This window comes from Scatophagus argus, chromosome 14 (genome assembly GCF_020382885.2).
Source record: "Scatophagus argus isolate fScaArg1 chromosome 14, fScaArg1.pri, whole genome shotgun sequence".
In the NCBI taxonomy this organism is placed as follows: Eukaryota; Metazoa; Chordata; class Actinopteri; family Scatophagidae; genus Scatophagus; species Scatophagus argus.
The window spans coordinates 5556722-5584700 of record NC_058506.1 but is presented as its reverse complement, the minus strand read 5'-3'; the positions used below and the strand labels follow the sequence as shown (position 1 = coordinate 5584700).

The 27979-nt window shown below is 42.0% G+C and overlaps 2 protein-coding genes across 2 annotated transcripts in view; one reads left to right on the top strand and one right to left on the bottom strand.

Moving 5' to 3' along the window:
* The first annotated feature begins 254 nt into the window (after positions 1-254).
* Positions 255-6704, top strand: hpda (4-hydroxyphenylpyruvate dioxygenase a). Its single transcript, XM_046411620.1, has 14 exons — positions 255-325; positions 549-575; positions 819-881; positions 1616-1720; positions 1839-1881; positions 1966-2048; positions 3288-3377; positions 3468-3574; positions 4116-4193; positions 4756-4918; positions 5158-5229; positions 5343-5465; positions 5558-5674; positions 6382-6704. The coding sequence occupies exons 1-14, from the start codon at positions 323-325 to the stop codon at positions 6493-6495; spliced, it is 1188 nt and encodes a 395-aa protein (XP_046267576.1). The 5' UTR covers positions 255-322; the 3' UTR covers positions 6496-6704.
* Positions 6705-7402: 698 nt separating this feature from the next.
* The window catches only part of LOC124071302 (E3 ubiquitin-protein ligase RNF43), a 76587-nt gene continuing 56010 nt past the window's right edge, over positions 7403-27979 (bottom strand). The window contains exons 3-9 of the mRNA XM_046411862.1: positions 13181-13255; positions 12919-13053; positions 12582-12683; positions 12307-12477; positions 12120-12222; positions 10444-11940; positions 7403-10270 (exon numbers count right to left, since the gene is read on the bottom strand). Coding sequence (XP_046267818.1) covers positions 10245-10270; positions 10444-11940; positions 12120-12222; positions 12307-12477; positions 12582-12683; positions 12919-13053; positions 13181-13255 — 2109 coding nt within the window. The 3' untranslated portion in view covers positions 7403-10244. The remainder of the gene's footprint in view (positions 10271-10443; positions 11941-12119; positions 12223-12306; positions 12478-12581; positions 12684-12918; positions 13054-13180; positions 13256-27979) is intronic.

The window sequence follows — 27979 nt, the reverse complement described above, 5'->3', positions numbered from 1 at the left end:
ACATCGCAGGCTAGAGTGAGTGTAGCATCTCATTATTTTCCCTACTCTAAGGTTAATGTGTCTATGTTTCACTGGCAAGTGAAGATCTGAGGGCTGACAACTGATTAGACACTGGACTCAGGAGAGATGACAAATCTTGAGCCATTGCTATTGAACTGTGCGGCAAAGTGCATCAGAAAGGGAGGAGGCGGACAGGTGGGTGTAGATCCTACAGGACCAATCACAGTTGGTCATCAGGTCAGTACTTATTTGTAGGCAGCGGAGCCAAGCACTGATTTACATCCTTTTCTTCTGTGAACTGTGGCCCATCTACAATCACAGCATGGTAAGAAACTACATCAATATCAGAGTTAGTGGTGATGAGCAGGTGCTATCAGCTGTGGGACATTAGACATCTTCACGGCTTAGATACTGAGGAGAAAACTGTATCTTCAGTAGATAAGAACCAATAAAGTCACATTAGAAATATGATCTGATGATATCTACTGACTGTAGGCTGATCTGTGTGGATGAAGTTATAGTGATTTAATTTTTTTTTTCCTTTTTAGACAAGTTACACAGATAAAGGGGAGAAGGTAAGAGCCAGCCTCTGAAGATGACTGTTTGTGGACAGGAGTCTTGAATGTGTTTGCAGTACTGTTAGTTCTGCAAAAATAAATGGATTGAATCATAATCGACTGACCTTAAGTTAATATTAGTTTATATTAATAGATAGAGATTGCAAGTCTTTATGTGGAGCTAAAACACACAAAAAATACATTATATTTCATCTTTGACTATCCGCCAATATATTTCTCTTTTGTGCTTTTGACTTTTAGCCCGTAAGGGGAAAGTTTGTCAAGTTTCATCATATCACTTTCTGGGTTGGTAATGCCAAACAGGTCAGTAACCAAACATACCACTAAAAGTTTACTTTTCTCTCATTTTCATTGTTTCAGCCCAAGACAAATCACAACTAATTCTTTTGCATCATGTTTCAATGAGGATTAACTTTCCTAGATGGACTGCATCATGCCTCTTGAAGCCTTTTCAACTCTGTAAATATAAGTGCTGACTTTCAGTTTTCACTGAAACATCTAAAGGTTCAAGGTTAGCGATTACATAGTAATTGTAGCTTTGTCCTCCATACACAGTTAAAATAACATTGAGCTGTTGAATTTGTAGTCTCTGAAACTTAAAGACTTCCAAATATTTCCTGTGTCCAAAACAATTTGACATTACTTCTGTTGCAAATTAATCAACAACTATTTTTCCTAAACTTAACATATTTGGGTTTTGGGGTGTTTGTTGCTATGTGAATACTATGTGAAGACCCTGGCAAAATATAATGGACATCTTTATATGTTTTCTGACATATTGTAGACAAAAATGATTAATCAATAGAGATTGAGAAAATGATAGTCAGGTTAATCAATAATGCAAACTATTGGTAAATTACAACCCTGCCATATTTAGAATTTCATTCAGGTTCAGCATGTACGTCAGACAGCACACAGCCAGGATTGAGCAATCCAGAATCAATACATTTTTTGGCAGGAGGTGAGCTCTCTAAGTGTGTGTCACTTTGTTCATTAAAAAGTCCCGTCAAACTAAAGGCAGTCTGATCACATTGCAGGCAGCCTCCTTCTACTGTGATAAGATGGGCTTCGAACCTTTGGCCTACAAGGGTTTGGAGACTGGCAGCCGTGAGGTGGTGTCTCACGTCATCAGACAAGATAAGGTATGCAGTTAAACACCCTGTGCTGACTGAATAAACACACAAGTGCTTGAATGTAAAGTATTTACTAAGACCAGTGACCCTCTCCAGAAACACAACCACCTCTCCTCTCTCCTCACAGATAATGTTTGTGTTTGAATCTCCACTAAACCCTGGAAATGAAGGCAGGTTTTCTCATTAAAAAAATGAAATGCTGTGAACACTACTACAAAAGGTTTGCATTTCAACATGGTTTTGTCTTCCCTCAGTAATGGGAGAACATTTGATTAAGCACGGAGACGGAGTCAAAGACATCGCTTTCCAAGTGGAGGACTGTGACTTCTTGGTCAAGGTAACAGCAATACACATTGTGTAAGAAAGTGACCACACCAGGCAGGAAGAATGTGAACTCATATTCAATTGTAAGAGGCTGAAAGTAACAAGGTTCATATTTTTTACATCAGTTATGACCAGTGTGTTTAACCTTTATTGGAAAGTATACATTCACTTCTAGTTACGCTTCAGAAAATTGATCCCTGTCAATGTTGAGAGCATATGCATTTGTCACCCCAGCACCAAAGTAAAAATGTGACAGAGGATTATTATTTTGACAAACCACTTTACTTAGAGGCTTACTGCTATATATTTCATTACGTTATTTTGAATTGTCATCTAGAACATAAATAAAGACATTTCCACTAGAAATTGATCCAGAAATAGCACAGAGGTGCATAGAAAATCAGAATGTAAGAAAGTGTTTGAAGTTCAAAAGTTCTTTTTGGAGGATGCTCATTTAAAATGTGTTCCCCCCACAGAAACAAAATTACCACCCTATATGTACATCGTACAACTGGATTATGAATCTGAATGCAGTATGTGTTCATGGCTTTAATGTTGCAGCTGGTAAAGCTGTTTACCAATTTGAATTACTTTATAAACCACTGGAGAGCTTGTGAACTTCGCACCAGGGATAAATCACATTCTATTTAATAATAATAATAATAATAATACATCACGCTTTGGTTGTTGATTTTATGTTGTATTGTACTGAAAAGTAAAATGTAATATATTCCCTCAGAGATGTAGGTGAGTAGAAGTATGGAGTAAAGGAAAACTGAAATATTCAAGTAAAGTACTTCCCAGCTATACTCATGAAGTATGCATAGTTAGTGGAAGTAGGAGAAACTGCAACTGTTATTCAATTCAAATTCAAGTCATAAAACCAACCTGATTTGTGTTCTCATGCTATACATATATATATACGTAGTCAAAAGGAGTAAAATATGTGTGTTGAAATAGGGGCAAACATGGCGGCAGTATGACAGTGCAGCTTTGATGTTTAGTGGCCCATCTGAACTCTTCTCAGTCAAGGTCAGACTGGAGGTTTGGATAAACTCTCTCTGTTGACTGTTGGGTGGCTCCAGTGATACAGAATCACCACTGACCTTACACTGAGTTCAACAGTGGCATCACCTGGTTACATAATGCAGTATATCACAGTATGTCAAGGAAGATACTCTTTCATCTGCTACTGGAGATGTTCGGGCCCCAGACAGAAACACTGTTGTTATGCTCCTGTATCCACTGACAGACGGCTAAAGAGCGAGGAGCTGTAATCGTCAAGGAGCCCTGGGTGGAGCAGGACAGCCACGGGAGGGTCAAATATGCCGTGGTTCAAACGGTGAGGGACGCACGTTTCAAAGCCTCATATAAACACACACATATAAAACTGGAAATAAATAATAATGTTGTGTTCATGCTTTGTCCCCAGTATGGAGATACAACACACACGCTCATCGAGCACCTCAGTCCCTACAAAGGTCTTTTCCTGCCAGGCTACAAAGAGCCTCTGTTCAGGGATCCTCTGCTAGCCAAACTGTGAGTGTTTCAAAATACAGAGCGATTACATTACTGTAATGTTTGGTGTACTGTAATGGGTGTTTTTTAAGCAAACTAAGCAATCTATTCAAAGAGTTATATTGATTAAAAAGAGATGATGTTTGATGTTTGAATTTCCACATTTCCACACCTTGCATTTATACTGAACTCACAGTGAAGCTCTGTGTGTTTAATATTTCTTTATTGGACTAATTTCGCCTTATGTGTCCTCAGTGGTCAAGTGTTATACTGCTTTGCTTTACAAATTGTAACAGGACTTCATGGTTTGGATTGTGTGATACCAGTGTTACCTTTTAGAACATTAAATTCCTAACACTGTGATTTGATAAGATGAAGAGTCATTTCCAAGTTTTAACCCAAAATACTCATAAACTCACATTGGTTGCAGATGAAAACATAAAAACACAAAACAGGGAGGAGTGGTGCTTTACTAGTATGTAACAGGTATTTTCAGTCTTTTTACAAAATCTTCATGGAAAAGTACCCATGCAAAGTTTTTTTTTTGTCTTTTACTCTGTAGTCCACCAGGAGGTTTGAAATTCATTGATCACATTGTGGGAAATCAGCCAGATGATCAAATGGTGCCAATTTCCGACTGGTAAGCCTGTTTGAATGCATGCACACACACAGTGGCCAGAGCAGTCACAGGGTAAAAGGACAAGTAAACACACTGCTAGACGTCCCTCCACCTGTGTCGCAACGTGAAATGTTACCACAGATATTCAACAGCTCTAGCGTCCAAACCCCCCCTTACAAATACATTCAGATTATTCAACTCCCTCAAAGAAACAGCAGCAAATCGTCACATTGGAGAAGCTGGAGCCATGAAATATTTTTATATGAAAAATGACATAAATGATTTTTAAGTTAGTTTTCACTTAATTTCTACCTATTGACTAATTAATTGATCAATCATTAATCATTTTCATTGTATAGTAACTGGAAACTAAACAGCTCTAAATGTGCTGAGGTAAAAAGTACAATATAAACCTCAGAGATGTAGTGGAGTAGAAGTAGAAAGAGTCATGAAAACAAAAAACTCAAAGTGCAAGTACCTCAAATTTGTCAGTATGGTACAAGTACAATACTTAAATATATGTACTCAGTTACTTTCCACCACTGCTTATCATCACATTTTCTGATTGTTCTCCAAATGCCAGGTATCAGAAGTGTTTGATGTTCCATCGGTTCTGGTCCATAGATGACAAGCAGATCCACACAGACTACAGTTCACTGAGGTCAATAGTGGTGACGAACTATGAAGAGACCATCAAGATGCCCATCAATGAACCTGCACCAGGAAAAAGGATATCACAAATCCAGGTGTGACTTTATCAGCTCGTTTTATTCCTGAAACAGTCTCATTTTCTGTGGGACCTTCTGTGCTTTAGGACAGCAGTTGGTCCCCATCAGCAGGAACAGTTGCAAACACGTCTTCCCATATGTGGATTCCTGGATCAACCTTTTAGGAAATAAGGGATTGTGACATTCAGATTTGTAACAACTCCTGGTTTACAGCCTTGTCTCAGTGCATTTTATGTGTTGCATCCTGCTCCTCACAGGAATATGTGGATTATAATGGGGGACCAGGTGTTCAGCACATCGCACTCAACACGTCAAACATCATTGAAACCGTGAGTCCCCTGCATTTTCACAGACTTCAGTCTGATCTTTGCACAGCCTCCTCAAATACGCAAATAAAGACAAAATGTTGTTCCTACTTTTTTCTGTTTTTGTCTTAAAACAGATAGTGAACCTGCGTGCCCGAGGGATGGAGTTCCTCTCAGCGCCTGACACATACTACGACACCCTGCGGCAGAAACTCAAAGATGCCAAGATCAAAGTGAAGGAGGACCTCGACCGCTTACAGGTGAGGAGATGTGTTAATTGAGGAAGCCTCAAATCATTTACAGCTTTTTTGCTTATGTTCTTAAATATAGATAATCTTTATTTGCTTTTTAGGAACTGAAAATCTTAGTTGATTTTGATGATAAGGGCTACCTCCTTCAAATCTTCACCAAACCTGTGCAGGACAGACCAACCCTTTTCTTGGAGGTCATTCAGCGGAACAACCACTTTGTAAGTGCCAGAGACCAGTTACACAAACTACTGGTGTGACTGTTAAGCTCAGGGTAATATTTAAGCTTTTATGTCTCTGTTATGAGATTTATAGGCCTCTGGTCCTATTTCTTACTTTCACCACCTTTAAGAAGCCAAGACAAATCTGCCTGAACACCTGTTTACAGCTCCCACCCAGCATGAACAGTATAACAGTACTGAGTGAAAGCTCAGTAAATCTATCACAGATACAGATTAAAAGGCTCCCAGCTTCACAGTGAGGGGGATCTTTGGATTGGATTGCACCCTGTGGCACTTCATTTCTAACACCTCGCGCCCATTTGTCTTGTCAGAACAGGCACATCTTGTCACTCTGCAGCATTTCACTGAGGCTATACATGCGGCTACAATGCATGAAAGACAGAAACTGAATCTGAACCGCAGCAAAGAATCTCTCAGAGCAACCACTAACACTTGATCTTTAGATTTTCTATGAAAATACAGTATTTACATGATTAAACTGTGAGCCCCTGGTGAGCACGGCTCCCCGTCAGAACGGAGTGGATGTTTGAACCCTGTGAGAATATTTATCTGCCATGATCTGACATCAAAGTGTTTAACACTCCGAATGGTGTCTGGCAGTAGTTTCCCAGGGCCATAACAAATGACACAGAAGAAGGCAGATCTTTGGGTAATTAGCCATCTGTGTGCGTTTGTTCTCCCTCCAGGGCTTTGGAGCAGGAAACTTCAAGTCTCTCTTTGAGGCCATTGAGAAGGACCAAGATGCCAGGGGCAACCTCAGAGTGCTGACATCAGAAGGACAGGCCAAAGCCTTCTACTGATCCTTCGCCTGCTGCTGCCAAATCACACTTGACTGTTATATATGGCTGTGCTTATCAGAACCAATCAACAACACCCTTGACAACTACAGTATATCAAACACATGTATAGAGTACTGAATATCTTCATGTGACAAGCTGCATGTGCTACCAGATATGGTTTGTCTGTCGATTGCATGTTGTGTGGCTAAATAAAGAAACTCTTGCTCATGTGGGTTTTGCATGTATCTTTGAGAAACGGGTACAAATTTTATAGGAAAAGTCTGCTTTCTGATTCTTGCCAAGAGTAACATTTCCGTTGCATTCTTGTGTCCGTGCACTAAATATGAAGCTAGTACCTGCAGACTGTTAGCATAGCACAAAAACAGCAAACAGGTGGGAAACATCTATCATCATATCAACGTCTAAAGGTAACCCAATCTGCATACCAGCACCTCTACAACACCCCCCAATGACGACATGACTGAATGGACTACACCAGGCCATATTTATATACAATATTTCAGAACATATCCCTGTAAAACCACAACCTGTTGCTAAGAGTGCTCAGAGCTAGGCTTTGAGCTCAGGTTTTCCATCTAACTCACACCAAGAGAGTGAATTTATTTATCTCCTAAAATAACAAAATATTTCTCAACCATGATATGGGTTATACCGAATCTCTGAATCTGAATCTTTATTGCACCTTTATTAGTAAAATATCTGACCCTGAGTGATATTTCAAATCAAAATGAAATCTATCCATCTATCTGTATATTATGGGGCATCTTATAGTTCAGATGAGAACTGAATTTTTGTTTTATGAGTAGTAGATATAAGCACTATTGGAGTTCAGTCCACGGGATGTTTTGCTATTTAGTAAAATAGTAATATTTATATTGTGCCTTGGACAACATACTCGCAGAAGGTCTTATTTCAAAATAATTTATTTGCATATAATTGGAATGAAGACAGGTTGATACATCTGTGATGGCACTGGTCAGATCCCATATAGAAACATTCAGTCTATACAGAAACCACTCTTTCAAACCTGGACAAAATGGATAAATATATTAGTAAATAAATATATTAGTGACATATCACTATATTGAAATGTTCTATTATATATAAAATACAACACTATTTCATTTCTGTTTTTTGTTGTTCTCTTTTTGTACACAAAGTATCCAAAATATACTGACATATCCCTTAAAGTTCTGTAGGGATTTTTACACATAGTAAAAGGCAGTTTCAGCTCATTATTCTCGCAAAACATTACAAAACAAACACATAAACAACACAAAGAGAAAGATCTTGAACAGGATGAAATCAGATATTTTGCAGCATCACTAAATGCTATTTTTCATGTGCTGATGGTTTTGGGCTTATTTTAATTTAACACACTGAAACTTATTCTTTTTTTTATTTTATTTTTTATAAAAATCTTCGTAAGCCAAAGTGCTGCTTGTAATTCAGTCATTTCAATTTCAAAGTCTGGGAAACCATTTGAGCACGACTAAATATCAGATGAGGAAACCCTGATACTTCAGCTGGATTACACTGTGTTGACACATTCAAAGTGAGGTATTAGTACAAGGGACTGCAGTTGAAAAATTCTGCATGATTGTCCAGAACATTGACTCCAAAATGATTTCCACTTCAGTTCCGGTGTGCTCTCTATTGTCTTTGAAAGCACATTTAATTCTGAGATTAAAAGAAAGGGTTGAAGCAGGAACAAAGGCACAACACCTTCTTTCATTAGAAATTCACTGTGTTCAAGATTTTGCCTCTTTGGTTAGTCAGGTAAGAGCTTAAAGTGTTGGGAGGTTTCTAATTTAGGGTTATGAACAGTCTGAATGAATAAGGCACATATGAGGCTTTAGTAAGTGCTACTGCTTACATTGCAATACCCATGATTTCTCTGCTTTTTGTGCTAAACTAAACTGTATCTAAAGTTTGACTGTCTTCACATTCACACTTTAAAGTAAAGTCCACATTATAACAGAATTCTCATTTCTCTGCTTTCAGATTATTTAGTCTGGTACATGTGAGCATGAAGAAATCTGTGCTTTAGACGAAAATAAGAGAGCCACCTTCGACGGCACGGTGAGGTCAGCTTTTATCTACACAGTGTAAGTGTTCAGAGTAATTTTCCTGGGATATAAACACATTTTCTGTTTGTCAGTCTGCCAGAGTGGCTAAATGGTGAAAGAGGGAATAGCTGGTTACAAACATTTCAACCTTGATTCCACTGTTGGCAGTTCAGAGAGAGGGGTAAATCATTTTAAAAAAAGTATTTATCTAAATGGAAAAAATGTTTAAGGTGGATATTCCTTCCAGTGCTGTAAGCTCAAAAGCAGGCATTGGCAATGCACATTTACCATGAAAAAGAATTTTTCACCGATTCGGGTATCATGACTCTAACTAAGATGAATTCTTCCTATTTTTCCAGTGTTTGATTTTTCCTGAGCTATTTCTCAGGCTCTACCTACCCTACCGTTTGAAATCATGGGAAAAGGACACCAAGCTTTCATTAAACCGGTGCTGTGGCAATAGACTGAGCAGATGCTCGGGACTGTAAGATTTACCTAGCATGGCTTTACTCCAGTTACATCATTAAACAGTCACTACCTCTTTTCTATGGCTGCAATGCAGAACAATTTTCTGGAGCTTTGCTTGCTGGAAGAGAGTAAGAAAGGTATTTCTTTTTAGAAGATAATGCAACACTGTGATGAATCAGGCATTAAAGGAGCAGAGAATAGGATTGTCATCCTTGTGATGAGGCCTGTTCATTCAGCACTGATCAGGGGGTTTAACAGCACTGAGGTCAAACGTAAAGTAACCAATGGCAAGAGAAATGACAAGAACAAGACAATAGCTTGCAATGATGACATGATTCAGTCAAACTGGTTCATTTTGAAAGGTGAAAAAAAAATTACAGACTACCAAAAAAAATGAAACCAAAAATGATCCAAAACACAAACAAACATGTTGAAAACAGCTGCCATTATTGAAATAATGAAAACAAGGCCCACGCAAGGCTCAGCAACCTTTCTCTCCATTTGGACAGGTTTAACTTTTTGTTGAGTTTATGGGAGCTACATGGTTGTGACAAAAAAAAAAAATCACTACAGCAGTACCTTTAAAGACCCCCTGTGTGAGGCATATTAAGAAATCTGAGCTGAGGTAGGCTGGAGAGAAAAGCATCTCTCAGCTGAGACTGGACTCAGCGAAGGAAGGTGAAGATCATGCAAGTGAAAGTAAGTACCTCTAAGATAAATCAAGTTATTTTGTAATAGCATGAGCGATGCAGAGATGGAGTCTCTGGAGGGCTCAACACCCAAAGCAAGGATCATTCATTAGTTGTCACTGGGGAGCATGGGAACTTGTGATATCATGCTGGTAATTAATATTTTTCCTATGACTGACAAAGAGAAACAAAAAAAACACTTTTTCCCGTTTGTGGCGTATGAATCGTTTCTCCCAAACATTCATTCAATATATTCTGATCTTCTATAATGAAGGTCAAGCATTATTTAAAAATTTTAGAACGATTTAATCACAATAATTTCACTTATTAACAGCACTAACTCAATCTAACTCAGTCAAACGACCATTTCAGCATAAGAGCTTTGCTGAGGGAAGCTGGAGAATCATCTGAATGAAGGTATTTCTGGCAGAATTGAGTGGAAGACATGAGAACAAAAGCCAATGAGAGGCTTGTCCATTCTGGCTCCTGTGTAGCAGCGTGATAATGGGGATGCAACAAGTTCTCACACACCAGACTCCTCTTCTGATCCTGTAGACAAAAAGACAGCTCAAGTCATCTTCAGATTATAATAAAAAAACACACACAATACAAAAAAAAATGCTATACAGGTATAAAATGATTATTCTTGTTTTCTTTTTTCAAGATTATCCTTTTGAACAAAATGGCTGGTCATGTTAATGCTGGTCAATTAAGACACCAACCCTGATTGTGGTGCAATGTTTGGCAGTACAAACATATGTCTCTGTTGCGGTCAGCAGCAGGGCTGTGGTGGAACCTACAGGGTGGCCTGTCCATAGAGGTCCCAGGGCCCAGGAGCTGAGGCTCTGAGTGGGCCTGCTGCACCCGCTTTTGCCATACGACATGGGCTCCGGCACAGCAAGGCCAGTCCTCCATACCACCAGAGTCCAAAATGAGGGGCACGGGGAGCAAGGCAGGGTGCAGCTCGGGAGGAGAGCAGCAGAAGCCAGAGCCTTGACCATAGTGGATGTGGATGCTGCGGTCATCCTGCAGATCTAGGCTCTGGTGGAAACGAACAGAGGGGCCATCAAGCACACAGCCACTCACTCGCCCAAGAGGAGTGGGAGGATGTCCATGTCCCTGGTGGCAGCAGTGGGGCTGAAGCTGTAAAGGAATTGGGGACATCAGGACTGGAGGTCCTGTAGGGCTGCTGGGGTCATGGTCCTCTGCCCCGGGACTGGGCCGATCTGTAGGGTCTGGCTTTGGGCACTGACAGGGGCTGTGTTTGGGAGAACACACAGGTGAGTCTTTGTCCAGGACAACAGCAGCAGGTGCAGCTGCAGCAGCCCCCTGCTCCTCATCTGAGCCTCTGCTCAGGCCCTGGTTGTGCTCCCCCTCCTCATAGTGGTGGTGTCTGTGACGGTGGTAGTGGATGTGGCTGAACACAGTCTGTGGCTGTTCTTCGGGGCAGCCCGCTTTATTCACCACAGAATCCAGAGACCTGGGTCGGGCCTGGGCACATGCCTCCAGGCTGTTCCTGCGGGGGGCGCGCCCAGGACCTGGCCCATAATACACAAATGGATCGTAGTCACTACTCAGAGAGCTACGAAAGGTGGACCAGCTGCCATAAACCCCCTGCAGAGACACGTCAGTACAATTCAGAACTGAGTCGCTGGAGGAGCCATGGCATGGCCCCGAGCTGGAGTCACTTGCTGGCCCATCAGCCAAGTATCCGCTGCGTTCTGTATGGTAGCTGCCACCTGAGCAGCTACCCTCATCCTGCCGGCTATGAGCTGGTGCTCCTCGGGACTGTGGTGTGACGGAGGCCATGTGGTGTGGTCTTGAGCTGGATGCACTACGCTGGGTTGGACACGAGGAACGATAGTTGTGGCAGGACCGACGGGGGGTGTAGTGGTGGGTTGAAGTCCTGCAGTTGCCTCCGATCCTGTGGGACCTTCCAGGAACCTCTGCAGGAAGGTGGTACCCACAACTGGAGCCAAGCGGCCTGCTGGTGAGGAAACGTAGAGTCTGGGTGTCCCTGGGAGAAGAGCTAGTGTAATGGCTGAGAGAGGGATAGGGTCCGGAGGGTCCACGAGGATAGTGTGGCCTCATAGAGAAGGGAATGGCATGCTGGGGGAACGGATGGTTTCGTGGGCTGCTGTAAGGCTGAGCATGCAGGAAACCCTGGCTTTGCTCTGGACTCTGCTGGAGTCTGTTCCTCTGAGTCTGCCGCTCCGTCCCTGTAGAACACAGGAGCAGTCAGAATATGGAGAATACTGTGGCTTTGTGATAACCCAACAGTAACTTTTTATTCATAAAGCCCTTACAGTATCTTAGCAGATTCAAAAAGGGGTTAAAGATTCAGAGATATAGCTGATTCTTGTCCAATTCCAGGGTGCTATTAGTGAACCTGTATTACCCATGATATTGTGCATGCAGAGAGGGCAGGTGCGGTGTTGTAGCAGCCAGGGGTCAACGCAGTCTTTGTGGAACTCATGTGCACAAGAGATGATCCTCAAATGCTGGGATAAAAAGAAGATTTGAAAATAATGAGCAAATAAGGACAAATTAATCTACAGATACAGTATCTTCCTCACTCCTCTTACTTGCCCATCCTGGAACTCCTCCAGGCAGATAGCACAGACAGGGCTCGAGTTGGAGCTGCTGGCTGACCCCCAGGTGGCTCGGTGGCGCTGAGAGCCAGAGCAGCCCTGGGAGCTGTAGGTTTTGGTCTCCAACCGACTAATGGCCCGCATGGTCTGCTGGTGGACAGAGTCCTGCACGCACAAGCAGCGAGGGTTAGAAAAGCCTTTATAGTTCTCCAGATGAACTCCCTGTCTATAAGCTTTACACTTCTGCTGACATTGTTGCTTTCGCTCACCCAGGTTCTGTTGGACTTGCACTTGTAGCGGAAAGCAAAGATAAGGACGATGGTCAGAATGGCTAGGACGATGGTGAGCAGGATGCCCACATCATAGTGGGGCTGAAAAGGAAAATGAAGACAGAATGACAGCAAATATTTGTATTATTTCTTGAGAAATGTGATATGTTCTGGTAAATTTCACACCAAAACAACATTAGACACAGAGCCTCAGATGACTCCAGTACACAGACAGGTATGCAGATGACTCCTTTCTGTTCAGCCATCTTCTCTTCTTTCTCTTCTTCCAGCCAATGAAAAGAAAGTCAAACGTGTGTGTATGTGTCCCAGCGCTTACCCATCTTGGCTGCTCCACCATGATCTCAATGCGAACTTTGGCCTCCTCGTTCTTGTTGACCAAACCCATCAACTCTTCAGCATCCTCCGCCTCTACCAGGACAACTGGACGAGGAAGAGAGTCTGTTTCTCGCAGCTGCGTGTGTGTTGTGACCAAAGCAGGAAGAGAAAGACAAAGAAATGTGAATGCAGCATTTCTGTGTGCTTTATCATCATAGATATCCCCTAAATGAATATCAGTGTAGTTGTGTGTGCACACTCACCTCAGCAGCAGCATTGGCATCATCACTGACATCAAAGATAACAGCCTGTGCTCCTTTATCCAGTGCCATGCGAGCCTGAGGGAGACAACACAGGAGGAGGCTACAATTAACAACAAAACATACAGACGGCAATGTGTCACAAAAGGACATTTTAAGGAAAATCTTATACCCGTATGACCTAAATACTGGATGATAACATGTTGAGTAGAAAAATTTGTCACCCATACAGAGGACAGAGCAGAAGACCAGTCCACTGAGTGTTCTAAGCCACCACAAGGTGGCAATCATACACTGAGTCTTATGCCTCACAGCAGACCAAAGTACAACTCCTTCTGCCCCTTCTCCACCTGATTCTCTGAGTCACACACTAAAAAGTGTACTAGCAAGAATCCAAAGGCCATGAGTCTGCTGCCCGATCAAAACATTCTTCTAATGTTGGAGAGTGTAGCTAAAAACAATAATAGTGGAGGATGATTTGACTGGAAAAGAAAAGGTATTGTGCTGGATGAAATAAAATGGGTGGCGTATGAGCGTAGCATGCAAATAAAGGACATTTTGTATTCAAACTTGGCTGTTGGAGGTCTCCCCTTCCTTTTCTTCCATTGGTTAATTTAAAGCTAAAACAATAGTGGAACATGAAGATAGTCAAAACAAGCACAGCAGAACATGTTAAAGAAAAATGCACCAAAATATCATACATTCATGGATAGACATCTTGTAAACTTGCACTGACTGATGAACAACCCAATTAAGTAGAGGTGAGGACAGGAAACAAAAACGGGAGCTTTAAGGGATCACTTTAAAAGAGCTTTAAAGTGATCCATGTGCAACTTTTTGCTGAACAAAAAGACAACAACAGAGCAATGGTAAATGCTAAAACACAGTGAAAAAACAGCACAGTAGAGGCAAACCACAGAGTGAGTGGCTCAGTGGTTAGCAGACTAACTCTATGATGTCAGTAACAATATTTATTAAAACTTCGTACGTCACCATACCCTTCTGGTCATACCGGACCAAGTAAAGCCGCAGCAGCAAAACCCCTGGGTGTACTGAAACGTGCATTTTATTGCCCAAGAGCTCAACATCTCATTTGTAAAAAATTTACAAAGAAGAATTTATAAAGAAGAATTTACTATTTATTGTTCAGAGGTTACATACTGTCTCTTTAAAACCCCAAAAATGGAACAGTAACTGACAGGACTATCCTGCACATGTGCTGGAGAAATGAACATTTTACAAGGTATGAATGCTGTTAAGACTGAGTTATGTTATCAAGAGCAGTCATTGAGCATGAGCATCATTAGTGTGTGTTGCCAGGCCGATGGTGATGATTTCAAAACGTGGTAACGTGCACTGACAGCTTGCTAGCTGACGTGCAGAGAACTTGTGTGTCTGAGTTTCTAATATTTTAAAGCACACTGAGAGCACAAAGATTATGTAATTTCTGCAAGTTGTACTTATTATGCAGCTAGGTTTGTGTGTGTGTTCCTTACTGCTGATAAACTCATCTTGTTTATCGGTCCTGCTCTGTGTGCAGGTTTTTCCGCGTCAGCTCTGAATGTTGTTTTTGTAATCAGCGTGCTCGGAGAAAGCCCAGAAATGCTTTTGCGAGCATCGCCAGAAGACAGCGAGAAAAGAAATAGCAGTCTTTTCATCAACATCTCATCACATGCTCTCAAGCGTCTGGCGTCTGCCAACACTTAATGAGGAGTAGACACAAGTTTAAACACCTAATCACCCGGGTGGAACACAACACTAAACAGTGATTTCTAGCCTACTGCTCGCAGCCCAGGGCAGGAAGGAGTGCACCCGCACACACACAAGACATGCAGAAAGAAATTCAGGTAAAAGCATCACTCAGTTGACCCATTAATCAAGTTTATGAGAAACTTAATTTGTGGAGAGGCAGCACTGATCACTTAAAAAGAGAAAGTCAACGCATTACAAGAAAGAAAAAAAGGTTTCTTTCATATAAACACCTCATGCCCCTTCCGCAGAATGCACCATGTACACAAAACGCCCATTTGTGAGTGTGTGTGTGTTCCAGTACACATTAAAGCGTGCAGTTGAAAATGAGCAACACGGTCCCACAGAACCACCGGTGGTATCCAAAGGCCATAGTACTGACGGTCAGAAAGAGGTCAAATGAAGAATTCACATCTCTTCTTTGATCTGGCTTCCAGCTCTGGTGCAACAGCCTTTGCCCTGTTTCATCAGAACACTAATTGTAGTACGTGCATGGGCTTAAATGGGGTGCGGTTGCATTGAAGGGAAAAAAAAAAAAAAGCTGGATCTTTGACATGTGGAATTTGCTTTACCTGGGGTTCAAAAGTTCCCTACAATACATGTAATACATGCAGGGAAGTCTGCCCGTGTGGTCCAACACACACACACACACACAAGCAGACTTTAGCAGTTGAGAAGTTTCAAATAGTCTACAACAGTTCAAGAATATGTCATAATATATTTCTCCCACGCCTGCTGATGTGTTCTTATTATATATAATATTAGTAGTAGTGATACCACAGTGTGGTCACCAAGCCATATGACTCCACTGAGCCACACACCCGGAAGAGGGCTGAGAGATTTTATTGCATGATTAATAGGGGATATATTTAACCTTTAATGGTGCAATGAAAAGTTCAGCTTTGATGCTAACAAGATGGTTAAAGGACTGCCAGCACAAGGGTTTCAACATCACTCTGTCTGTTATGGTCTGAACCGAAACAGACATCGCTGTGGTTAGGTGAACACCCATCTTCATGAGGTGCAACCTGACACATTAAACACCATTTGGCATTTGAGCAAAAACAATTGCAGGATCGGAAATGACTGCGGTTCACATAGTTACACAGTGAAGACGTCATTACTGAAAAACCAACAAGCAGCGCACAGACAACAACAGTCTGCTTCTACTTTTAACACAGATGGGTTAGCGACAGAGGGTGTGTGCAAACATGGGCGAAGTATGGCTGTGTTTTGGGAAATTGTGGAATTATTTCAGATGAGGCTGGTGAGGAGCAGTAAGCAGGAAGTGCAGAGCGTGCCGCAGAGCGAGCTGTCACAAACATACACACACCTGAGGGCACGGAGCCAGAGAGACAACTGCGAGGTCACACCAGTACACAGACAGGTATGCAGTCAACTCTGACAAACTACAGCTCATAGTCGTAAGAGGGTTTTCTTACATTCATCCAGTTGTTGTGACCAAACACAACAGAGAAATGTAAATACAATATAAGAAATAATCACATCTAGTCTTATTACCAAGCTTTCCTGTAAGGCTCTTTCACATAGCAACAGGGTTAATGAGTGAAATTAATCATAGCTCCATTCAACGACAGGACCCTAAAACTGCAGCAACTAAACTGAACTCACACAACAGATTTTCTTACTATGTCCCATCAGAATGTTTTGTATGAATATCTATCTTAAATCACGATGTTTAAAATTTGAACCTGCGCCAGGTTTATCAGGGTTATTATCAATGTCAGTAAACACACTCTGATGTTTAAAATGTTCCCCTTTGACGAAAACTGAACTCCATTCTTTGCTGAAGGCAACAAGAATGGATGAAAGCTCTGGAAAAACGATGTACTTTGTGATAAGATTTTTTTGTCTACCTACTGACAATCTGTATCTCCCATTAGAGTTGAGTACTTCATTGAAATGATACTGAAATCGCAATATAACCAAATACACTATCTGAACCACAGGGGCTGCCATTTTTCTGTAAAAAAAAGGAAGACACTGAGATCAACTGACTGAAAACACCACAGATATTCTGCATCAAAATTCACAAATGTAATCTCTTGCTTCTACAAACAGATACATGTACCATCAGAACAATTTGAAAGCTGCTATAATCTCATCACAGTTCAACATATAGTGGCTTTAAATTGTAACCCAGACTGAAGTTGAGAGGAGAAAATGACTCACAGATCAAGCCAGTGTTCTTCCCTGTCGTAGCATTGGGTGGCCTGCTCGGGACCAGCCAGAGCTGTTTGTTTACATCCTGACGAAGTGCGGTCTGTGAGCCAGGCCTGGTGTGTCACAGTGTGTTCGCAGCAGGGCAGAGACGAACTACGCTGCCCTGATGTCTTTATTTTACGTGAAGGATGTGCCAAGGTTTTTCCGTCGCATGACAAGGTCGCTTTGCCTGTTAACATCTCAGTGTTTGTCATGGGTTTTAATGTGGTGCTGACGGCATAGCCAGGCCAGTTCAATCCAACGGGCCGATTCCCTTCATCTGCAGCCATGTTCCAATGTAACGAGGAGGGCAATAAAGAGAATATTACACACAGACACACACAGACTCATTTAGTCTTGCCCTGGAGAAACATCTGCTATATTAGTTGAACATCTATGATTACAGTCAAAGTGTGACCAAGTAGTTTCATGACCTTTGACTTTTAACAGCATTAAAGGGACAGCAAGTAAGATCTTCAAAGGCAGTCCTCTGTAAAAGTGAGACAGAGCAACTTAATAAGCCATTTATTTTCATACTGTGCCATCAATTCCTTTCCATACACCAGTATCTGTCCATGGAGTGAGATAATTTGACTTGTTCCAGAGGTGGCAGGACAGAGCACTAGTAAGAGGAAAATTATGAACTAGAACCAAATTAAATAATTACACTCAGTTTTTCCTAAAACAAACACATTCTCTAAAAAGAAAAATCTGACTAGACTACCTTTTTTGGCATTTTTAACTGTGTACCAGACATTTTAACCTCAACCTAAGCTAATTAGGGAGCACAGCTGTCCTTACAGTGAAAATCTTTACTGCTGTTAACTACACAGCACCACACACTCTGTCATAAACCTGTTGTGCCTCTTTAAAACATGGCACTAAACTCTATTTAACTCAGTCTAACTTCCCTTTTCCCAGCCTGACCATCCACATCATTCACTGCCTGAGTAAATTATACCATGGAATAATATGTGTGGGAATAAAGAGTGAGAGTGAAAGAGGTAAAAGAAAAAAAGAGAAGGACAGAGAGGGAGGGAGAGGAGTGAGGCGAGCAGGCTGTGGTGCTGCTGCATTAAAGTGTCTAATGACAGAGTACGGAGCTCTGGGCCTACAGGTCTGAGCCCGATTCTCTGCTCTGTCATTTCTCCTGACTGGCCCAGCACACTGCAACCATTACTGAGGGGGCATGCCGCACGGCTTAATGAGTTGCAGACGGGGGCGAGGGCTGCTGGTGATAATAGGTGTGGGCGTGGGGGTAAAGTGGCAATGAAAACAGGTGTAGTCTGAGTTGATGTGATGAGCAGCTTTCAGTTCAAAGTCTTCAGGGTTTGTGCATGCAGAGTCCAGGTTTGAGATTCTTCTGGCATGATTAGGAAGTAATTCTTTACAATGTTTATCAACTACGTTTAGTGTGTTAGCATGCTAACATTTGATATAATAAGTACGGCTGAGGCTGATGGGAATGTCATTGGTATTTTGTCACAAGCCAAAGTATTGGGTTTAAAATTTTGACTCCATGAAGCTTGATTAGTTAGGGGACCCCCTAAATCAACAGGACCATGTCCAGTCTGACACCATGAATGAATGTCTCTATAAACTTGGATTTCAGTTAATAACAGTTGAGACATGTCAGTGTCAACTAGCACGGTGGGCTGACCAGCAGATAGACCAACATTGGCATACTACAGATGACCTGGCATTTGGGTTAGAAACGTCTAACCAACTCACTCTTATGTGTAAACTTATGTCTGGAATGAATGGTTTTGGTGTATGATGTGTGTTTTCATCATTTTAACCTCAAGAAAACTTCTGTGAAGTACCTATAACAACAGAACTCCTTAAGTAACATTAGATACAAGACATTCCTTCTACTACTTTTTTTATTCCTTGGCAAACTTATATAAATGTTGAAATAGTTTGGTAATTTAAATCAAAACTCACCATAACTACACAGCTTTGCTTTAAATATTGTTTACCTAGCTTTGAAGTCGTGCATTTAATTCTAATTGTGTGTGGATAATTGCTGTATGTGCATGTGCTATTTGATTGCTGGGCTCTCGCCACTGGCTGAGCAGGAGTTGACAGTTGAGTTGGTTGGAGGAGGGAAGGGTGTGGCCCTGTTGGGTATCCATTACTCACAGGGGCACTTTGATGTGGGGCGCTGGAGGGGGCAAGTAATGTTTGAAAGGGGGTGGGGGTGGGGGCAAGCATGTCAGGGCAGGTGAGCAGATTCTATGCTCTCAGGAAAAGTATTGAGCCTGGGGGGGTGGGCCTGAATCACACACACTCCACACACCTCCCCCTACTTCTACCTCCCATTCATCCTGGTACACAAACACACAGAAACACACACAGACACACGCACACACGCACACACACACAGAAAAACACCAAATCCTGAATTTTGGCTTGGCCACCTTTCTGGTGCAGAAGAGAAAGACACTGGAAAAAATTCTAAACCTGATCTGTCTGTCTGGAGGTAAGAGAGGTCACAGTAGTGAAGCTCTGCCCACCGTCTCTCTTTCTCTCTGCACTTCCCTTGTCTCTCACCCTTTCTCGTTAGCAGGCGCTGGCTGCACTGTGACACAGATTTGAAATGCAAAGCACAAGCTGACAGAGAAAGACCAAAGTCATCTGATACGCTATCGCTTGCTAAACACATCCTCGAAACATTAAAGAGCTGGGCTGTGAGCGCCTACAGCCTGGAGGGCAGATGTGACTGATGTGGCTGCCACTGACAGCCGTGACGATGGAACCGAGTGGCCTGACTGCTTGTGTGGCTGCATACACGCCACCATGTGACCTCCCATTTCTCTCTTTAAACTCAGCCAGCCCTATGCTCAGGCACTCGGGGTGTTAACAGAGAGTTAACAGCCAGAAAAAGAAAAGAAAAGAAAGACTCTGAGTTCTAAAAGCCTGGCGAGCAGCCACTTTAACCTGTGCTGTTCCTTACAGGGATAGATAGATCGACATTTTGGGAATGTCGATCTATCTATAAAAGCAGAGGACTGACGCCACTTGAAAATGGCATCCACCTTCTCCTCAAACACTGCAAGCATCTGTAAGAGTCTGCACAACTACATACATAAACACATGGAATATGCAGTATGAAATCAGGTAGAAAATAATGACGCAAAGAGTTAAAGCAAGGCGTCTGGACTGTGTAGACTGAGAATCTCCATAGATATGTAGCAAATAATGAAAACCACGCTAGATGCGATGATGCCTGCCACAGTGTCTCTTACTACCACTGGATGGCTCCAAAGTCTGAAATTTTTTAGACTTTATTTTAGAATTCTGTACATAGAGGTTTTAATATGAGATCATTCACAGAAACTGGAATGAGAGACTTCTATTTTTTGACTTAAAGATTTATTTAAACAATGAACAGTATACTGTACAAGGTTTCCAAGTCTGGACAAGGATATGATCAGAAAGTTGGAGTTTGTGAACTTCCTGTGACAGTTTTTTTGCATTTGAATTTGATTGTTGTTAGATATTTGGGTGTGCTGTAAGTACTATTGCAAAAATAAGACTGCAATACAGTAAATAAATACACCAAGTGTGCTTCAGGGTGACAAAATGGTGATATTGATGTTATGTTAAGCCCTTTGAGACAAACTGCTTGTAAAAATGGGCTATACAAATAAAGTTGACTTGACTTGATATCTGATTCATTCACTCTGGTCCACTTTGCTTTGTCACCATTTAAACCTGTATTACCTGTACTGACCTGTTACAAATGGTCGACCTGCAACTGTTTCACAATAAAAGCTCTGTTAATAAATGAAGGCTTTCTGTCACCTGAAATACTAGAGTGATTTTATTTTGAAACAGATACAGGAAGTATTGAGTTTGTAATGGAGTGCAATGCACTAACTTTAACAGGGCAAACAGGAGCAGACCAAAGCATATACTTCATACTAAAATATGACCAATTAGATGGTACTTATCAAACAGAGGGAACCTCAAATACAAACCAGCTTCATATAAAGGCCTGAGGTAAATAATCACTATTTGAAATAATAATCACTATTTGAGGAAAATGTGGTAGTGTGGAATGCGTTGTTTCTGATCGGACAACCCTGTTTTGAATGGACTTTATCGGCATTTGTCAGCATAGACACATTTGAATACACAAATGTAAAACTGTAGAGTGTGATTCACAGTAAAACTGTGTTCACCTTTGGTCTATTACTACTTAACTGAACAATAGCTATAATTAAGTAAAACTGTGTAAGCATATGAAATAGTTCTAAATTAATTACAGCTGTAACTATCTTGATATACTTTAATTTGCAGTACTTGACTGTAATAAGTATAATTACGTAAGCCACCTTGGTTACATGGCACTGAAAGCGAGGTAAAGAGGGAGAGTTAGATATATGGACTCTTCTGATCTCTTGGGGAGCACAAACATAACAAACCCCACCTCTGACGCTTTCTTCATACTCACATCTAGTGGGCCTCAGCTGTGAAAGCTGCCACATGAGAAACTGTCCGATCCCACTGTCTGATCTTTATTGTTTGTATTGCACTTCATCAAGAGATCTGGGGAGGAATAATGCTCCTTTGAGTGGAAAAAAAAACACCACTTTTGTAGGCTTGGTATCGGTATGTTGATACATTCCTATAGTGCTGATGAGAGTATAACTAGAGGAGGGAGAGAAAGTTCCTGGGTAATTTCTCTCAGTTTGTGGCCAAGGCATGGCAGAGGATTCCTTCTTTCACTGACGGGCGGCAACACTGAGACTCAGGGGAAGCCAATTAGAGGGCCTTTCCTGGCCTTTTAAGAGGCAGATAATGTTCTTGTTTTCATAAAGCATCCTGTTATTTAATCAGGCCTGTAAGTGAGAGCCTGACAACCCTCCTACAGTGTACAGCAGCCTCCCTCCTCTCCTTCCCTCCCATCATTCCTGTCCTGAGCCCTCCATCTCATTCAACAGCTCTTGTAAGCCTCCAGGAATTCATTCTTGGAACAGGCTGTGCAGTAAGCCGTGTCTTTCTGCAGAGCAAACACGCATACACACACACACAACCAGCACGGTGACAACTGAACGCACACGCTGTCTGTAGTCCACGAAAACCTGGACAAAAATGATGTTTAAAAACATGCACAACTCTCTTTGATTTCAAATAACATAAATACTGTGCAGTACATTCTGTGGTATGAGACTTTTCTGTCAGTGCACAACTACTGCGAATCAGTGCGAATCACATTTCAGTGAACTCAGTCATTTGTTTAGAAAAATAGGACACATCTGCATACATGTTTGACACTTATGGGAGCCATTTACAAGCTGTGAAAAAAGAAATTTTACAAGTAGCGATTCACACCTCTGCCCCCCCGGCAGCCTGCTTAATATGAGAGAGATACATGTTTTCTTTTGGTTTTCTTAGTGCAAATGATTGTTGTAACAATAGAAAAGCAAGTACATTTTCCAGACAGCAGGGGAAGAAGTATTCAAAGGCTTCACTCAAGTAAAGGTAATAAATATCACTATTTAAATGAGATCTATAAAATAGCATCAACTGAAGTACATGTGAAAGTTGTACTGTTGTACTGTCAGCACATGAGTAAATGCACTTACAACTGCTTACATGATGGTGCACATTTTCACTGAAAAGCACAAATGTGAACCTTATGATGGTTAGAGGAACATTCAGGGGAGGGGATCACTGATCAGCAGGATTCATCCTCTGGGGACTGTGGATGTCTGTACAAACTGCACTCCACTTACTGACTTTCTGGATATTTGTTGAATTTTATTGGGTCTCTGGAACACTTCACTTGTGAGTCAATATTAATATATATCAAACAGATTCCTAATTATCCATGCTTGCCAGCTGTTAGGCATTTACATGCAAATCTGAGTCTAAATAGGCTCATTGTATCCGAGTGAATTACATACTGTTGAGCCACAGTGTCTGCCCTGTGAATCTGTTTTCTCAACCCCCTGCTAAAAGCCAGAGGGGAGGCTGGCGCTTGGCACTAACCTACCTGAGTCAGAGTTAAACAGGTTCATACTGCAAAGGAGAAACAAGAACTCACTCACTCACTTAGCTTACACAGTCCGACTCACAAGACCTGTTTGTAGATTTGCTCTAAACTCTGGGAGATGCTTGGTGCTCACTCTCTTGCCTGAGGAAATAGTTACTGGTAACACAAACCTGTCTACTTTCCACTTCGCTTTCAGCAGCAATGTGCCCTTGCCCAAGCCTGAGGCGAGTCAGAAAAAAAAAGAGAAAGTAAAAGAGACAGAGATGAAGACAGAAAGATAGAGAAGGACAAGACAGAGAGAAGGTGAGACAGTGCAGGGTGAAGGGACACAGGGAATGTTTCACTTAATCTCATAAAGGCAGAGTGAAAATCTCCATCTGTTTGCTGAGCAGTTCAAAAGAGACTCCACATGCCTCCGCTTGCTGCTATATAAAAACAACATTCTAATGCGGCTCTTAAAGAGGGCCATTGGCTCAGCCTGCACAATGAGAACCTATGGAAGATGGGAGGGTGGAAAGAGAATTAAGTAGGTAAACAGGCGGGGAATGTGAGCAGCAGAGAGCGATTGGCAACTACAAAAAGGGAGATGTGAGTGAGTCAAATCAAAGCAACAAATTTTCCTGCCAACAGTCATGTTTGTGACCCAGTAGACTTGACCTTGAAGCACTGAACAGACAGGACTGGTGTGGGTTGCCCTCTGGCCTCGCCTGCCACTCCTCCGAATCAACCCATTCACCTCTGCACCTCGCTGACTCTCTCCTGCTTTCTGTTCCCTTCCTTTCTCCCTCTTCATGTTTCACCATGAGGCTTACGCAGTCGCCTTTGTCATTAACAGAGGAATGTCCTGGCTGAGAGCGGCATCTCGTGTTTTATCGTGGCTCTTGGGGGTTCAAGTGCAGCACGCTAACATCCAGAGCCTGACTTTTGATGGAGTCTATGAAGGGAAAGCTGTGCCTGCTCTTTTTAAGTGAGATCTACAATAGGCACAAGAGTCATCACTCTTTTTGCTGACGACCCAAACAAAAACATGACCGATTAGCAACAAATATGAGAAATAAATGATTGATCCGTTCAAACACAAAGAACCAAAGGGCCATGAGACTGCAGTGCAATGCCTCTGAAGTCAGGTTTTCCTGCATTCTGGTGCCTCTGCGCACCTCTAGGCCTCTTCTTCTCATAGCCAGGGCAAGACCAGGCCCGATCCCATCTGCAAAGCTATTTTGACAAGCCACCCCTCTAAAAAACTCCAGGGTTCAAACTGCTGGAAGATCAAAGAACTAATTCTGCAGTAATAATAAGTTACCGGCCTATGAACGCCTCATTCATCAGGGAGAGGCAGCAATGTAGTTCAGTTGTAACTGCAGGGCCATTAAGCACTCATCATATGATCCAATTCGCCATCCCAGTGTGGAAAAACATCTTCAGCTCTGCAGGAGGAGTGAGAATGAAAAAAACAAAACCTTGAGTTGATAAGGAAGTGAAGAAAAATCTCGTCTATGATGAAACAGCAAAATGTGTCCCAGCTTTGTGCATCCCTCCTGACCTCACCTCAGGCTGCAACCACAAACACACCATCACCCCGCTGCATTCTTGCAGCCAACCTGAAGCTGGAAGTGTTTTAATAAGAGCCATTTGGATGGTATCATTTGGACTCTGTCAGCCTTTACAAGCATGACACAACGTTCTATTTTTGGGGCGGCATTTTTCTCAGATCGCCTGCACCGACGACAGCCTGATGAAACCCTGACCCCCACATGCTCCCTTTGAAGTGACAAGTGAGAGATGTGGTGCTCTAATATGAACGCCTTGAGACGCAAACACGTTGCATTCTCAAATACCAGGAACTGCCTTGCAAGAGGACAGCGTGTTTGCCCTCAAGGAGCAGATCAGCAGCCTATCATGCATAGATGCTCACATAGGAAACTGTATAGTCTTAATGCATGTTTATGCATGTGTGCACACTCATCAGTACACACTTTTCTTTCTCTTAGGGCAGAGAAATTATCTCTCTGTCATCTTCACTATTGCTTTTGAACAAGGGTGTGCAACACTGAAATAATTTCAGGCTTTCTTTGTAAATCAGCTCATTTTAAGGGTCATTTGTGTGATGGTCAGACTGTCTCATGAAAATGTAGAACCAACAGAGTTAAATTCCCCAAAAGAACGAGATAACAACTTCAGTAAATATAAGGCATTAAGTGGAATCAAATAGATAGAGACAAATAATACAGATGGCTGCCTTCTATTCTTTCAGTGTAAAGAGCATATGGATCATTTGACACAAAGAACTTAAAACTGTGGCTGCTGTTGAAGGCACTTTTGCTTCAAACATAACACAAAGACAAACTGGGTGGCTGCTCCCACCTTGTCCAATGAATGTACATCAATATGGGCTTCATTCAACACTTAAATTGATGCATTGTTTGTATTGCTGCTGTCTAGAGCGAGTTCTTTCAATCGAGTCAACAGACTTCAAGTTAAGTAACTACATATTTAGTTTTGGTGCAGTCTGAAAATGTAAGTGAAATAAAATTTAATCTAGTAAATCACACATTTACATTTGGCTGATGACAAAAATTTGCAGATTTCACTAAATCTGTGTGAAATTGCACTTGAATCAAAAGATTTTCTTGGTAAAACTTGTAAAATTTTTGTAAACTTGTGAACTTGTAAAACTTTTACAATACAAAATTTTACAATCCACACAAGCAGGTGATATTCCAAAAGCTTCTATTTTGGAGAGGTGCCGTAGACATCTCACTGTTTACGTATAAAAGTTTTGTGGTGATGCTGTCGACAAGTTCAGATTGGACGTTGTTACAGTAACTATACACAGACAGTACTCAGCCCATGTGTCATTTCAGTGTAGGGAGAGGAAAGGGGAAGAGCAGAGAAGTGAGAAAGTGGGAGCAACAAGCTGCTAATCTCCAGCCGCTGGGAAAAGACAGCCAGAATCTGAAAACACCACCTCTCAAAGCAAACAACACATCTTCCAGATTGTGTGTACGTGTGGGGAGGACAGTTTTGTGACATCAGAGCAGAGTCAATGTTTAGCTTAGCAACGCTGGCATCAGGCTAGAAACTGAGCGAGGACAAGACATGCGGATGAGATCTTGCACAGCTGAGGTGTGTTGGACTGAAAATATCCCTGACAGATGCCACAGGAGTAACGCAGGCACCTTTAGGCCAGAGGATTTTCCACCTATTTAAGGTGACAGGATGAGTGGGGAGAGTGCAGGAGAGGTGCGGGCCCTCTGCAGATCACTCACACCTCGTTTGGTTGGAGTGATGACAGCACTGAGCTGAGCTGAACGACAACAATGCTGCAGGTCAAGGTGACATCTGTTAAGCTGTGACCCGTAGGCCTATCTACCCTCAAAGTTTCCAGTCTCACTGTGTTGTGATCCTGTAAAGTTGAACACCTGCAGTTCAAATGCTCCTGGTCGCCAGTGGGTTGTGTATGATTGATTATTAATACTCTCACAGGTAACTGCTTTGGGCCAGTAAGCGCTGTTTTGGCGTGTACGAATGCTGTGATGAGATGCACTTTTCTTCCAAAATCTGATCAGTGGTTAAATGTGACATGTGATGGATAGATGGATTTGAATAATCTCCCTTTGACATTAAGTTAATTTAACCTCTAATTCCTCCTTCGCATAGCTTTGTGAAGACTCAACTCCTTTGTCCAAAGGTCAAACATACCCCACCATGCAGCCCAACCCATGTTCCTAACCCAAGATGAGACAATTCATCCATCCCCTGAGACTTCTGTAACCGCACCGTCCTTTAGTGTCCCACCTGCTCAGCTGAACAGACACACTAAATTCAATGCTTGTTTTCCTTTTTTTTTTTTTCGCTGCACTATGAAAAACCACTGTTCCAAAAACCACGCATGACTGTTTTTTTTTTTAAAGCATTGACAAAAAGAGGAATGCACTTTCCCACTAAGGAGGGAAACCTGAAGTATTCCTGTCATTGTTGAGCCGCTCACAAAGCCAAGCTCTCTGTGAAAGGTCTCCCCCAGTGATAAAGGCTTGTTCCTGTGGTTGCTAATCCCCACCCAGTTGCACAGTGTTAAAAGTACATCGCCGTACAGTAGAGTTACTGCCCCGCCTCCCGTCCACAGATTCCACTACGGCTGTGAATTCGCACCAGGTTGGTGACCTCAGCAGAAACCAGGTTTACCTCAAATAACTAGACACTAAGGTGGTAAAGGGAGGATGCCGCACATCGAGAACACACGACAGTATGAATACAGCAACTATCTGTAACTAATGAGCAGAAAATCTTCCTGAATTTGTGCTCAAGCCCTCACAGACAAGCTGAGGTCAACAAACAGCAAGTCGAGGTTAATTTTGATGGCTGGAACTTGAATGGCATTCCTGTTGCTCAGGACTCTTCCTTGGTCGAAGAATTCTTTGGCTGAGTCCCATGGGAATGTGCTCTCCTGCTTGTGTGACGACAACAGAAGACTTATCATTCTGTTTTCTTGTCCTTGGACTTCTAACACAGCAAAGTAATGCGTATTAAAATTCATCCTACACTACTGCATGGTGGTGCTTGATGACCAGACGTGTTACGATTCATCCTCAGGGCACCATGAACATCTGTCAAAATTTCATGACACCCCCCCACACACACACAACTGCCATAAGTAAAGCCATCGCAGCTGGCTAAAAATCAGATAAGACTGAACTGATAGTGAAGTAAATCACAGGGCGCAGCCAGGAGGAGCCAGATTGACACGGAGCCATTGTTTTACTGGAAATTAATCATTAAAGACTGTATAGTAATCAACAAGAACAAAATCTGAAGACAGGCCAAAA